This window comes from Meriones unguiculatus, chromosome 5 (assembly GCF_030254825.1).
Source record: "Meriones unguiculatus strain TT.TT164.6M chromosome 5, Bangor_MerUng_6.1, whole genome shotgun sequence".
NCBI classification, from domain to species: Eukaryota; Metazoa; Chordata; class Mammalia; order Rodentia; family Muridae; genus Meriones; species Meriones unguiculatus.
This window is the reverse complement of record NC_083353.1, coordinates 88,991,968-89,007,736: the sequence shown is the minus strand read 5'-3', so window position 1 is coordinate 89,007,736 and position 15,769 is coordinate 88,991,968. Positions and strand designations below refer to the sequence as shown.

The following is a 15,769-nucleotide window of genomic DNA, read 5'->3' as shown; positions in this document are numbered from 1 at the left end:
TGATTTCTTTGATTGACTGACGGCCTGTTGACGATGTTGTTCATTGCTGTACTCTCAACAATTTACAAAACCAATCTTTTGGACAGCAAATATCCATTGAGTACAAAGTGTTATGTGTTTAAGGTAGAGAGGAAATAGAAGCATAGAATCTTGGGATAGAAAACAGGCTAGGGGTTCTATTAGTATGAGCAGGGACTCAGCTAGGAGATCCCTACTCTGAGAGAGATTCTTCCTCCTAAACAGCGCTAACTTTATTCATTTAGTCTAAGATCTATCACCTGCTGCCCATAGATGCTGGCTTTGCTCTTTTGAAGGCATAGAGAACACATATGTCCATATATGTTAGTGACCTAATGATTATACCAATCTTGTTTCTCAGTGTGTTTATTAGCATTGCTGAGATAGCTGCCATTACTGAGGGCTTAGCTTCCTGTACAAATGCTGATGTACAAATCTGGCTGGAGAGGCAGCCAGAAAGAAGATCTGGTTAACAGCATTCTCAACAGAGTCAAAGGAGCCAAACTCAGGCATAGCCTATTCTGCAAGCAGAGCTCTGAAGCTGCGTCCATGGTGGCATCCATGAGAGGATGAGCTGGGACTGTTTAAATGGAAGAATGCTGAGCACAGCCCATCACACGGCAGGAGCTCCCCCAACAACCAGGATCCTGGTTCTACCCTTTAGTCTCTTACCGTGAACCTTCTTGGGTTATCTTCATAGATAGAGTGAGTCAGTCAGAGATTTAAAAAAAAAAAGGGGGGGGTGATCCGCTGTGGTGGCACAAGCAAGGCCTTTGTCCTCAGACTCCAGAGGCAGAGGCAAGATGGTTTTTGTGAGTTCAAGGCCAGCCTGGTCTACATAGTTATTTGCATGACAAGAAAGATTTTAAAAAAAAGAAAACAGCCACAGCCACCTGGCTGAATGAGATGAAGGTTGACAGAACAGTTCATCTCAACCCCTCAGCAGCTGGCCTGGCCCTCCTCCCTGTAATCGCCACCATCACAATGACTGGACCACTCTCTTCTGTTTTCTCTTCCCTGCCCCTTCCCACTTCCTGTGGCTCCTCTTTACTGCCTCCTTTTGCCTCCTGCCTCTCCAGGGCTCCAAGAGGCCATTTGTTATTAGTTTACCCATTTTCATCCAATGAAAAGTCTCTGTTGCTAGCACTCTCTCCCTTCTAGGCCACTTCACCAGCTTGGTGCTCAGAGCTGTGATCAGGATAAAACAAAGGGAAGCAATGAGAGAACACCCAAAATATCACAAATGTAGTCTTGGTGACGGTCAAATTCTAAAGATTGTTTATCCCACTGTCCAAAGAAGGCTGTGTTAAACAATGTCTTTCGCATCTCCTGCATTTATTCTTCTGCTCAGCAGAATCCTGTATCCTCTTGATCTTTAGAGATAGCTCAAATTCCATCACACTCTTCAAGCCTGTTTAATAAAGTATGGTTTCACAGGACCTCAGTGGCTGGAATTTGCTGAATTCCTATCATACACAGGCAATGTACCAGGCACCTTTTTTGTCTTACTATCACAGGAGAGCCCTCCTAGCAAAGTGTCGGTAGCTCCACCTCATCCAAAAGGATCTAGTTTAGGTAGCTCACATCACTTTATCCTTGCTATGTGGCAGCAGTTCTCAACTTGTGGGTCACAACCCCTCTGGGGATCAAACGACTCACAGGAGACACTTAATAGCATCGTACATGATGTTTCTTAACAGTAATAAATTTGCAGCTATGAAGTAGCAACAAAAGTCATCTTATGGTTGGGGGGTCACCATAACATGAGGAACTGTATTAAAGGGTTGGGAGGTTGAGAACCACTGCCATGCAGGAATTCAGTGAAGACAGAGGAGGGATTAGCAATGATAAGATTTTTTTTTAAATAATTTGCACTTGGTATCTAATTTCGACTCTCCAAAATTCCAAGTACAATCATCACACTTACCTTGATGTAAAGATACAATCCGAGTAACTTGCCCGAGACCATACATCAAATAAACAGACGTAACCTTCTAGATTTTTCTTACTCATAACTTTTTCCCCATAACGTCTCATTCCCTTCCCTGCCTTCGTATTTCTCAAAACCTAAGTCTCCCCAGCCATCATTAATCACACTTAGCAGTGAGCTAAAGCCGGTTAAGCACAAATATGCCAGATTTACTCTCATTCTGGAGCCTCCAAGTCAACACACTGAGGTGGCATTTTCCAAACGATCTTAACATTTCTGTGATGAATTCTTCTACAGCCTTCTCAGCTGCATTATTGAGTCACATATTTCATTAACAATAAAGGAAAACAGAAACAAACGCCTAAGCGCCATGATGATTTCCAGGCCTGACAATGCTCGTGCCTTGCCACGTTCTTTTTGAGGACGCAGGCTGTGTGAGTTGTCCTAGGACACTGGCACTCGTGGATCCTTTAACAAGAAGGTTCTAGAACACAAAAAAATGCTGGGACTCAGGTTCGCCTGTACCCGGCGCAGAGCCCCGGTCCTCTCTGGAAAACTTTCAGCACGATGGGATGCAAACAAAGGTTGACGCCCTCAGCTTCCCTCCCTTCCCACCTCAAAGCTAAAAGGAACTTAGAATCTGCAGGCTCACAGACGGTACAAGGGAAAATCTTAGAAAGGGCATGGGGACGGAGGCTCAGAGGACCCTGATTTGCATGAGAAAAGACCCAGACTTCACAGCTCTGTGGAGCTTGGCTTCCAGCCAAGGGAAACCCAAGCTCCTCTGAGAAAGGGAAGGAATGGGGCCTAACTCTAAGTCTCTGTGAGATGGGGTAAGGTGGGCCTGGAGTCCGCCCCACCCCCACCCCCACCCCCTCACAGCGACTCTGAGAACCTCTGGACCAGCAGCAAGCCTTGAGGTTCAGATCTGTCCTGCTTACTTAGCCTATCACTGGTGCACTTGGCTCTGAGCTCTTAACTGGGCTCCCGCCTGAAGATGTCCGAGGCTTTCTGAGCTCTTAGCTCACGGGGCAGCGAATGAGCCACACACACGGTGCTTGCACATGGACCCATGTTGAGTCTCCCTTTAACTCAGGTTTTGCTCCGCAGGCGATTTCACATGTAGGTATGTGTGTGAGCCTGAGGTGGTGTGCGCAAAGTAGCAACAAAAGCAGAGACGGCCGGCTGCCTTTGAGGAAATAAAATCATGCCAAAAGAAGGAAGTTAAACCTAAAGAAACACTCCTGTACTGTCTTTCAGGTTCTACATCGAGAGCATATCCTTTCTAAAGGACAAGAACACGGTGGAGCTGTTTTTCCTGAACGCGAAGGCCTGTGTGCACAAGGTAAGGCCCTTGTTTGTGTCTTCGTGGTTTGTTTCCCCAGCGACTGAGACATGGCCTTGCCTGCCGGCTCACATCCAAGCTGAGGAAAGAAGACAGCCTCTCTCCTTGATATCCACTCCCCAATCCATACCTCCCCAGCCCCTCTCCCCAACTCACCCCTCCCCAGCCGGACTCTCCGCCCCAGCCCCTCTTCAGAAGCTGAATGGTGAGCTGATCTCCACTCAGTCATTGCGTCAAAGGTAGCTGAGGCTCCACGTGGAAATGACCGAGAAAGAAAGATGGAGCCAGTCAGACTGTGGGAAGCCTCTTCGTTGTAACACTTACCATCGTTCTAAACACAGTCCCAGTTTCCATTCAACCTGCCAACCCCTCATGCCTCCTCCACCTTAGCTCCAAAGAAACAGAGCGGGCAGCGCAAGCTTCAGCTCAGTTCCACTGACTGCTTTCAGTAGTCAGATCTCTTTAAATGAGGGCCAGCAGGGTTTTTTGTTGTTGTTGTTGTTGTTTTTATTTGTTTTATTTCTATCCATCAAGGATAGGTTGCTTTTATGAAATTCAGTAAAGAACAACAACAACAACAAAAAGGTCTACGTTGAGGTGCTGTGGCCAAGTTGAAATACCAGCCTCCTGGAGTTTGGTTTGCTTTGCTTTGATTTTGTATGGGGAGGGTGTGGCCCTAGGGGTGGGTTGGTTGGCTTTTGAGGCGGAGCCTTGCTGTGCATTTGCAGCCCAGGCTCTTTTTTTTTTTTTTAACATGTATTTATTTGTATTGTGTGTGTTAAGGAGCAGGGTTGCACACCCACAGCACACAGCACAGATGGCAACTGTCTCTCCTCTTTGACATGCATGACAGGGCTAGAACTCAAGATCCTCAGACTTGGCAGCGAGTCAGCTCCCTGGCCCTCAAACTCTGTCTCTTAACTGAGGGTATGTATTCTAGTTACATATGCTATGGTTACTGACGGGGGAGCTGGGTCTAAATCTCTCACCTTCCTCTTTTCTTTTTTTTTTTTTACATTTTTTTCTGACTTCTTATGAATTTGGCACACACACGAGCGAGAGAGCGTGTGATGTGTGCATGAGTGAGTGACCGCACGTGCCTACAATAGCACATGTATCTACGGAATTCAGAGGGCAACCTTGGGAGCTGATCCTCACCTCCCACCTTGTTTGAGACAGTGCTCACCATTCTGTGCCTGCCAGGCCAGCTGGCCCTTCCGTCTCTGGGCAGGCACTCTCTGCCTCCTATCTCATATGAGCTCTGGAATCACACGCACAGCTGTCCCTGGCTTTCCATGCGTCCTGGGGATTAGTGTTTGCATGGCAAGGGATTTACCATCTACCCAGCCTTTTATCGAGTGTTTCATAATTCCATTTTCCCTCCTTTGTCGGCTTAGCTCTCTGTTTTGCTCCTGTCGTGACTGCTTTAGAGTTTACGGTCTGCGTCTTCAGTGTACCACATCTGTCTCAGAGTGACGCGCCAGCATTTCAGACATTGTGTAAGACCCTTCCGCTTCTCAGGGGAGGTGGTTCCCATCATGCCTCACTCTGGACTGTGCTGCAGATGCTGCCGACATCATTACTTTTGTGTAAAAGTTTGATCCCCTTCGAAGATATTTAAATACTATAAAAACATCTTTAGCAGTACAGCCCCCATTTCGGTCTGTCTTCATTCTTTTCTGTCTGACGTATCTTGTACCTGACAGACACTGGGTAGCATTCCCCATTGTGTGAGTATACGGCTGGTGCTGTATTCTTGCTTCTTTCTGAAAGCACTGGCCTTTGTCTTCAGTGTTCCAATGACAATTCGTAGGATGTGAAATTGTACATTGGCGGTTTTTGTTTTGGTTTTTGTTTCATTTCTGCAAAGATAGCCATTCGCTATGATTTTGCTTATTTTGTTGCTGATAAATCGTCTGCTATCACTCCAAGTCTTTGTGGTTCAGCGTGTGCCGTGTCTTTTATTTTCCTCTCTAGCTGCTTTTCTAAGTTTCCACATTAAACAATTTCATTATCACATACCTTGATAAAGCTTTCTTAGTGTTTCTGGTAACTTAACTGTCTTGGGTTTTTATGTTTTTTGGTTATATTAAATTTAGGAAGAGGTATGGTATTTATGTGTACTTAGGGTCATATGTGTCCTGGTACATGTGCATGTATGCACCTGTACATGCAGAGATCAGAGGACAACATTGGGTATCTTTCCTCAGGAACCACCCACCTGGTACTTTGAGACACAGTTTCTCACCAGAACCTAGAACTCACCAACTTTCGGCTGAGTTGAGTGACCAATAATCTCTTTGTGACTTCTTTTTGTATGTGACTCCAGACACCTAGGTATATGAAATAGGTATAGAAATTATTGATAACAAATCATATAGAGATTCATTTTAAAACAATTCTTTGGTATACACACATTTTACCATTTTTTAAAGCTGAAAGTGAATTTGCATGCTAATGAGATGGATGTGTTTGTTTATTTTTACATGCAGAATTCAATCTTGGCTGAGTATTTGACACTGTAGGATGTAGGAAATCTTGAAATTTTTTTCATAGTTGATCAACGTTTTGATTTTATAGTTGTCAGTGCTAAGAACACTCTTTCATGCAACTATGGAATTCAAGTGACACAAGTGTGTTTAGGGGCATTTGAGAAATCGTTGGCAATTTGGTCCCAATCACAAGTAGAACTCCACGACCCTACCTTTTATGAAACTCAAGCCCTCAACTCAAACATCAGTGTTTAAAATCCAGTGTTCTCATACAATGCAATCCACAGATACACTAATTTGATACTTACACGCTGAGGAATCATGGTAGGAAAATACTGGAAATCTCTGTTCTCCATTAAAAAAAAATCACTCTACTTCTGTAAGAGAAGAGAGTTTGCACATACATTAAAAAGCACTACAGTTCCCAGCACTGGGCATTGACAACTGTGGGTCATCTGGTTTCAGGCATTGTCAGCCGGCGTGTTGCTGTGTCAGGTGTACACAGAGCAAAGTAGGCATGTCGTGTGTCACATGTCGCGTGTCCAGAACTGAGCCTGCCTGGGGTGATGTGGAGCAATGCCACACAGACACGAGCTGCCCGAAACAGCTGGCTCCCTATGCGTTTGATTACGAATCAGGCTCTGGTGGTGGCACATTCGGAAACATTTTACTGTTGCTAGACTTTTATTTTTTATTTTTATTTTTTCAGACGCCACATTCGGTCATGTCACCCCACTTAGGGTTGTGGTCACAGTCTCGAGAGCTGGTACTAGACCATTAGAAGTGACTCTGGGGTCTAAGTTGTTCTATTGTTTTCTTTTGGGTTGGGGGTATTTGGGTTGGGTTGGGTTGGGTGTTTTGTTGTCTGTTTTGCCTGTGTGTGCACATGCGGTGTGGTGGGGGCATCTGTGTGTGTGCATGCTTGTGTGTGAGGATTGTTCATGTGTATGTGCGTGTGCATGCTTATGTGTGTGTGTTATCTTCTGTAATTTTTTTGGTTTCTGCCTCTTCAATTCCACCCTTCTTTTGCACCCTAATGTTCATTAATCACATCTGGTGTATTTGAGTATTTATTGTTGAAAGGATTTTTAAAAATCATTTTGTATATATGTGACTAACTTCAGATTATATAAAGTGTAATTGTAATAACATTTCCATATTCTCAGCTGCTTAGACTTATTTTTATCCCCATCCTGAGTGGCTTGGGTTGATTTCATTTTCTCTACTGACCATGTTTTAGCAGCCTGATGATATGTGGTTACATGCTCGATGTTTGTATCTTTTTAAAATTTTTAATTTTTTATTTTTAATTATATGGTGATTTGGTAATTTTAATTATATGGTAATTTTATTTTTAATACATATGGTGATCTGCCTGTCGCGGGTGCAGGTCCTCTGGGAGAGCAGCCAGTGCTCTTAACTGCTGAGTAGTCTCTCCAACCCCTGGATGTTACTAATTTTATCTTTTTGATAAAATCTTATCTACTTGCTTTTGTCCACACATAAATATCCTTTGTATTTGTTTCTGGATGCAGTTTAGCTATTAGGATACAGTTTGTTTGTTTGTTTGTTTCCGACTTGCTTTTAAGATTTGGTAGGCGGGCCCGGAGCAGACTAACTCACTCTACTGCAAACTAGCTATTTCCCATTGCGGAGGCAAGACTTTCCTGGCTCTGCTTCCCAGTGCTCCAGGAACCACAAGGTTCCCTGGTCTGCCTGGGTCCCAGGCATCTGCAGTTCCATATGAGGACGATGCAATGTTCCCTCCCGGCCTTTCACGGGGTTCCCGGCGTCAGGCAGTCCTTCTTGCACAGGGGTTGGTAGTCTGCTCAGCACCTACAGGGCCCCCCTCTCCCTGCCTTCAAGGGCCCTCCCTCTTCCTCTGGAGCTCTGTTCTGCAAACTCTTTTCATTTCAGTTCTTCCGTCTTCGAGCTCCTCAACTCAAGGTGTCTCCTGTGTTCCACTGTGTTCACAGTCTGGAAGCCTCAGCAGGAAGCAGGGGCACCATGACACTTGTCTTGTTCAAGGAATGCTCAGTGTTGTAAAAACTGTTGAAATATTTTTTATTTTATTTATTTATTTTTTTTTTTTTTTGAGGAGGAGGATGGTGGGCTTTTTCAGATAAGAGAGAATATTCTATTCCCGTTACTCTTGGCTGAAAGGTGAAGTATTCCAAGAAGAATCTTTGGCTAGTTCTATGAAAAAACTCAAATGTCCCCACCACCAAAATTCTACCATCGCCCTCTCTTGTGAGGTTCAAGTGTCCCTAATCCTCGACCGGTGAGTCAACCCCTGTACCCAAATGTAGCATTTACAAAGTTGGGAAGGTATCCTGGAACCACCCTTGTCATCCTTCCCTGTGCGGAGGAACGCAGACACCCTGTGTGACGTCACAGCCTAGCTGACCCTGCTGCAACAGAGCGGCTTTCTCCCTTACTTGCTCGCTCTGCTGCTGATGCAGAGAAGAATAAAAATCGAAAGCCAGCGGTTGTAAACTCAGGCTTCTCTTGCGACTCTATACGCTAGACTCTGCTTTGGCCTAAGGAATACTGCAAACCTCTCCCATCACACTCTGTCAGATGCAGGTGTGCCTCGCTCAAAGGGAGCTTTCTCATGCCTTCTAAGAGAAGTTAGAATACGCACTGTTATTTAGAAAAAGGGTCTCACTCTCTGTCCCAGACTCGTCTCAAACTCACCCAAATGCTGCGGTGACATGCATGTACCACCATGGCCAGCTAGAATTTTACAGGTTTTATAAAACATAATGTCGACTATTATATAGGTAGGTGTGTGTCTATTGCTCAGATAATTCATTTTTTAAAAACAAATGATAAGAATTTAGAGTAGATGCTTTTTATGAGGTCAGTATGCAAGCCCGTAACAGTCAAAAGAGAAGTCACAGAATCACCCGGATGTCACAGGATATAGCAGCTCTCTGTCAGTTCAGTCTTAAGTAATTTCTTAAGGTGTTTGGTTGTTTAAGGACGTTTGACATAAGGAATGTTACCTGAACCATGGCCGCAGAAGTAAATAAGTTTTATGAGCTCATAGCCTCAGCTGCGGATGATGTGTAGGTGGATTTATTGAGTGCCAAAAGTGAGTCAGTGGTGTTGACAGCTCTTGGTGTTGACAGTGACTTGGGGTTCACTGCTGTTTCTAATGGGCTTCTCTCCACAGTGTGTAGGGTACGGTTCCCATCTGCAGTGTGTTCGCTCACTCTTACAGCACTGCCCAACACACACACTTCTTCATCTTTGAGAGAGAGCTTCCCTTGACTTGTTATTTTCTCCCTTCCACAGAGGACAATACGGGCCAGAAAGCAGCGCTCTCGTTTGCAAATACAAAGCCACGCTGTTTACATACTTCATTGTAAGAAATATGACTCCAAGATTTAATACAATAGCTGGAGCTCTGCGTGCCGATATAAAAATCGGTTTATATTCACCAGATTCAGCCTCAGTAATATGTCATTTGAAATGCTGGGTCGCTCCCAGTGGGTTTGTAAATATCATTGCCCATTTGCATTGTGAATGTGCCGCTGGTGACCTTTAACTGTGTTGAAAGAAATACCTCATTTCTGACTTTGAATATCCAGGAGAGTCTGGAAGAGAGATAAAGATTTTTCATTTTTGTTTACCACAAAGCATATTCACATAAGCACAATTTATCACAACTCGGACTTTCACTGAACTGCCGGCAACTATTCAGTAAGTCTGAAGAGTTGATAACCAACATTTCTTACTTCCTGGCCAGTTGTGGTGGTACGTGCCTGTCACCATCATACTTGAGACATGGAAGGAGGGGGCTCAAGAGTTCAAGACCAGCCTCTGATCCATACTGAGTTCAAGGCCAGCATGGGATACATGAGTCCCTGTCTCAGAACAGATACAAACAATAATGTGGAATTTCCAAGAGGAAAAAAAAATACATGATAGGATCTAGTCATTTACATTTGCCATAATTTGTACTTTATAGGATTCATTGATAACGTTTAGCTGTGCTGTGTTCAGCTTTAATTATAGTCATCATCAAAAGATGAAGGAGGAAGATTAATTCTGCCCTCATCTTGTTTGGAGAAGCTTCTTTGTGTAATAGGCAGCTATTAATTGCTGAGTCCTATAACTTTTCAAAGTGCGACTATTGAGTCTCAATCATAAATGGAACATCTGTATCAACTACAGGAAGGCTCAGGGAACATCATGGAAGAGAGGGCAAAAAGAACACAGGAGCTGAAGGATGGGAGGAGTGCTCTGATCTGCTGTGTTTTCCATATGACATGGCCGTTGCATTCCTAAACTCACTGCAGCTATGGTCAGCCAATGGGCCAGTCAACAACAGGCAGTAGGCAGCATGAATTGGACTTGGTGGATTTTAGAAAACTAAAAAATGGAGAGGACCTAAAGATGGAGAATGGCCAGGGAAGAGAAGGTGTTGAAGAATGGCCAGGGAAGAGAAGGAGGGTAGTCGAGGACAGATATGATATAGATACATTGTAAATGTGTGTACAATTGCCAAAGAGTAAAAATCTCTTTTCCTTCCCTTTGAGACAGGGTCTCTCTGTATAGCCCTGGCTGGCCTGGGATTTGCTATGTAAACCAGGCTGGCCTTTAAATTCACACAGATCTACTCAGCCCTGCTGGGATTAAAGGCACCACCACTCCCAACCTTAAAATTATTCTTTAAAAAGGTTAATGATAATAGTTTTGTCGAAAGAAGAATTTTATGTCCAGTCAATTTTTTTTAATCAAATGCCCGAGGATTTTTCCCTAATATTTTAGGTGTCAATTAAAGATCGGTTGTCACCGTGTAGAAAACTAGTGTGGGCTTAGTTTAAGTAGTTCTAGTGATTGAGTGCTTACCTACCATGCACAGGCCCTGGGTTAAATACCCTGCACTGCACAGACCAGGCCTGGGAGCACAGGAGCGTCATTGCAGCACTAGGGAGGTGGAGGCAGGACATTCGGAAGCTCAAGCTCATGCTCAGCTATTCAGTGAGTTTGAGATTCATGCCTCAGACCCTATCATTTGAGACAAAGTGCGATGAGGTAGCCCAGGCCAGCCTCCAATTTAGAATCCTGCCTCAGCTCCCGAAGTGGTAGGATTGTGTGTGCCATTCCACTTGCCAGCAGAAAGCAAGTTCTGTACATTTCAGTTTTGGGGCCTGGAGAGACGGCTCAGAGGTTAGGAGCACAGGCTGTCCTTCCAAAGGTTCTGGGTTCAATTCCCAGCAACCACATGGTGGCTCACAACCGTGTATAGTGAGATCTGGTGCCCTCTTCTGGCCTGCTTGCACATATGCAGGCAGAACAAAACAGACTTTAGTTTTGTTCTAAAGCGTTGATGTGCAAACCAAACTCAGCAACGGCTGGACCTGAGAACGTGAAAGCATGTTCATTCAGCAGGCATCATTTGGAGACGGCTGTGAACTGGTACTGCTTTAGGGCTGTTTATCTCTAGAGACGCTCAGCAAATTTCTTAATTTTTCTTCTGACATTTTAAATTCCAACGTAAACACCAAGAAAAATGAAATATCTTTCCTCTGGAAAAGAATATAAAGAAAGAAAATCTACTCTTTCATATTAATGGCTATCTCATTAAACACTGGGAATGATGGGATGTTTCTGTTTGCTGTCCCTCAACCCGAGCTGTAGTTTGCAGTGTGAGAAAAATACAGTGCAAACCTGCTGTGCTTTGACCTTCACCTTGACCTGTTTTCTAAGGTGAGGTTTCAGTCTGAGGGCTGCTTTGGGCCTGTGCTCGCTCTGTGGTTTAAAATGGTGCCTAACCTGGCCACAGAGAGCTCTCCAAAGACAGTATGGTGAGGTTAAGGTGACATTTCTCATCATGTGATCCTTGAATGATTCCATCAGGTTTAAACCAAACATTCATTATTATTAAACAGGGGGTGGGAAGAGGGTGTGGCAATGCATGGATGCCTTTAATTCCTGCACTGGGGAGGCCGAGGCAGGCACAGCTCTATGAGCCCAAGACCACACTGGTCCACACAACAGATTCCAGTTCATCCAGAGCTACATGGGGAGACCCTGTGCCACCCCCAGACTAAAGACAAAAAAGTCCATTTTTCTTTATATATGTTTATATGGTGTGTGCATTCTGTGTTCATATGTGAAGGCACATATGAGTGTCAGTCCTTATCTTAGATCTTATTTGTTGTTCCTGGCTGTACTCTTTATACCTAGTGTGTTTGTTGGCCCTGGGTTTTCCTGGGAGTTCTATTCTGTCTCCCTTCTCACCAGAGGAGTGTAATTACAGACACCCATCAACACGTCTGGTTTACAGGTGTACTCTGTAGTCATCATGTTCACATAGCAAGTTCTTTTAGCTGCCGAACCACCTTCCTGGATCCCCAAATGCTCATTATCAATGCCACCTTGCCCCTCTGCAGCCAAAGACTCAGATTGTGGAAGAAGTGAAAATTCAGGCCTTGTAAGCAAGGTTTTCAGTGGATCTATCTTTTACACACATAAGTGGAAAAGCCCCTGGGCTTTTGGGTGTGTTCAACGTGCAGAATGTATAAAAGTGTTAAAACTGGCTTTAAGAAATATAAACACAGAACAGACACAGGAGTCGAGGAATAATGCCTTTCAATTGTATTCCTCATTTTTGCTTGGTGGGGTTGCTTTGTGAATTCACCTTAAGAGTGCATGAAATGCTTAGAATAGATATGGAACCTCACGCCTGTAATCCCAGCACTTGGGAGGCCAAAGTACAAGGTAGAAGGACAAACGTGGGTTTGTGCAGGGCTGAGCCTGGGTTGCAGAGTAAGTTCCAGGTCAGCTTGGGATAGATTGAGACTTTGACTTAAAAAACAACAAATAAGAATGTATGAAGTTCGTGTTCGTGTTCTTCTTATTGGGATGGAGACAAATGAGCAAAGCGCTCCTGTGGTGCTGGGCTGTTAGGTACTCAAAGCATTTTATTGAATTTGACCTCCGAGGGAGTTCATGAAGGCGCTGTCTTACAAATAAAAGCAGCAGACACAGACCAGATAGCGACTTTAATGTCACAGGACTAGTAAGAGGCAAAAGTGTCCTTGGAGGTAGGCCAGGGGCAGGACCCAGCCATTGAAAACATGTCTCTCTTCGCTGTGTTTTGGTCACTGTTCCTGTAAGTCACTGCTGACAGAGTAGAACAGTCACTAAGTAGGAAGGAGGTGTAACTCAGTCCACACTCCCTGTGTGTATTCAGGGTTTTTTGTTTTGTTTTGTTTTGTTTTTTAGTTCTCATGCTGCCCCCATTAGCTAAGCTCTCTTATTGTTCCCAGATTGCATGAGGGAATACTGAGGCACAGAGCTACATAATGTTCACAGTGTCACATAGTTAGTGGTTGGGCAGAATCTGTGCATTTAACCACTCCACATCTGCTTCTTTTATCCACCCCCCCATTTAATATTAATTGGTGTGTGTGTGTGTGTGTGTGTGTGTGTGTGTGTGTGTGTGTGTAGTGGGTGTTGCCAACAGAGTGTGTGTGGAAATCAGGGGACAACTTTATGAGTTGGTCTCTCTCTTCCCACCGTGGGTTCCAAGGGTTGATTGAACTCAGGTCATAAGGTTTGTGGAGCAAATGCTTTTACCTGATGAACCATCACACCAGCCCATGTCCTGTTTCTGGATGGAGAATTGCCTACCTCATGAGAGTCATGTGGCATCTTTAGTTTGGGCTTTTTCTTTCCCTTATTGCCAGACTTTTTATATGCTGATGTTCTTAGCCCCGGGAGGTTCATAAAATACCTCTGTACAAGATGGCTTCCACAAACAGGGCTAGGAGACGAGGCCCTACCTCTGAAAAGACTTTTCAGAAGTTCACTAGCCCTTGTATTGAACAAAACCTCCAAGGCACTGAGGAACTCTCCTTACTGATCAACCAGGCACCTGTCTTGAGTCATCACTTGAGTAGGAACCCTTGAACCTGTTCAGCTTCCCTGGTGAGAGTACACTGGGCACACCTCACCTTTGAAAAACAGCCACCTGTGCCAGCTGGTGCTGGTGTGGGAATGCTGAAACTGGCATAGACGAAGTCGCTCCTGCGCCAGCTGTGACCCACATGGGGAAGCCGAAGGAAACAGGACTGGGTGCCCTCCCACAGGCTTTGGTGACCATGTCTGAAGTACAGTGACCAACCAGGATTTATCTCAAGCACCCCATTTTGAGGCAATGTCAGTGTTGTGCGTCTCATAGTCCATCAAAGAAGGAGGTTTCGCTCCAGGATGAAATAAGGCCTTGCTGGCAGCAGGGAGAGCCAGCCTTCGACTGAAAGTGTATTCATTGATTGTTTCACAAAAGTTGTGTTCCTGGCTAAAACGAGTTCCTCATACCAAAGCCCCCAACCTAATCTATACGTTTCCTGAAGGAAAACATCAAGCCCCTGCAACTTTAGCCCTTATTGTGTACTTCAGTAATGTAAGACATCACATCGCACTGTGCCAGGACCATCTTGTGACCAAAGTCAAGCAAAGGTTGTAAAGCTCCCTCAGAAAAACAACTCTACAGATAACAGGAAACAATCACTGTTTCCTACAGTCCTTCTGTCAAGGTCAGAGTACGTCTAGAAGACAACTTTTTCATTTTAATGTTTACCCTAGATACAATGCTTCTGCTAGGTTTCCTGCTACAAGACAGGGTCTCTCAGCGGCCTGGTTCACCAAGTAGGCGAGGCTAGCTGACTAGTGAGCCTCAGGAATCTCTGCCTCCCCAGTGCTAATAGGTGCATACCATCACACCAGCTTTTCTCGCTCTTTCTTTCTTTTCTTTTTTTTTTCTAATGTGAATGTTGGGATTGAACTTGGATCTTCATGCTCTGTACTTTTGATCAGCAAACATTTTGTCCATTGAGCTATCTCCTGGTCCCTTTCTCTTCCCTAAATTTTATTGTGGTGATGGAAAGCAGACTAACACACAGCACTGTTCTGCTGAGAGCTTATCAAGAAGCAGGCACTGATTTAGCTTACTTAATGAGGATGTATTTATTATTGCTTTAACAAACAACGAAGTGGAGGCATGAATAGATGAAATAATTTAATAAACATTAAGTAGCTCATTAATGGAGTGATCATATCTACAGACTGGCTCCAGAAATCATGTTATTTATCTTTCAGTTTTCTTTCTAGTAAAACAAGTATCACACTCTGTTAAGAACTAGGGCCTCTGATGAACATTGCCTTATCATTATTGTAGCTATTTCTTATACTTTCTGCAGCCTAAAATCTCTGCCTTCAATGAGTTTTGTTCACTTGTGTGTCCTTAAAACATAGTATTTCCTTACAATTCCAGGGATCATGCAGAAACTGGACATGTCTGTGACCTCAGACCTTGTTATTCTTTCCTTGAAAAATACAAAACAGGAGTTTGAGACATTTTCTTAGTTCTGCAATGTAGAATTAGGATTTTATAATTAACACACAAATATTGCCCTTCAAATAAACAGCTAAAAAAGAAAAGGAAACAAGGAACAAGAAACCAAAGGAAGGAAGAAGAAAAGAGAGAGAAAGAAAGAAAGAAAGGAAGGAAGAAAGAAAGAAAGAAAGAAAGAAAGAAAGAAAGAAAGAAAGAAAGAAAGACCCAAACAAACCCTTATTTGGATGGAGCCAGTGAGAAGGACCAGCAGATAAAAGCCTTCGTTGTGCAAGCCTGATGACCTGAGTTCAGTCTGTGGAGCCCAAGTAAAGGTGGAGAGAAAGAACCAAGTCTATAAAGTTATGCTCTGACCTCACAAATGTGCCCCAGCATACAATCCTTGGACACATGCATACATGCATTCACACTAATAAGCAGTTTTTAAAATGTATGTTGTAAGGGCTTGGTGATAGAATACACAGCAAACCCAAGACTTTGGGGTCAGATTCCCAACACAAACCTTTTTTCAGACCAATATGAGTTTAAGACCAAGTGTTAGGCTTGGTGGCACACAGCTCTGACCCTGGCACTCAGGAGGTAGAGACAAGAGGATCATAACTAATTGTAGC

At 44.0% G+C, this 15,769-nt stretch overlaps 1 protein-coding gene across 5 annotated transcripts in view; it reads left to right on the top strand.

Annotated features, from left to right (window-relative positions):
• Window positions 1-15,769, top strand: part of Frmd4b (FERM domain containing 4B) — a 315,055-nt gene that overhangs the window by 212,330 nt on the left and 86,956 nt on the right. For all 5 annotated transcript variants that reach the window (XM_021642357.2, XM_060383832.1, XM_060383834.1 and 2 more), the window contains one exon: window positions 3,209-3,293. In XM_021642357.2, coding sequence (XP_021498032.1) covers window positions 3,209-3,293 — 85 coding nt within the window. The remainder of the gene's footprint in view (window positions 1-3,208; window positions 3,294-15,769) is intronic.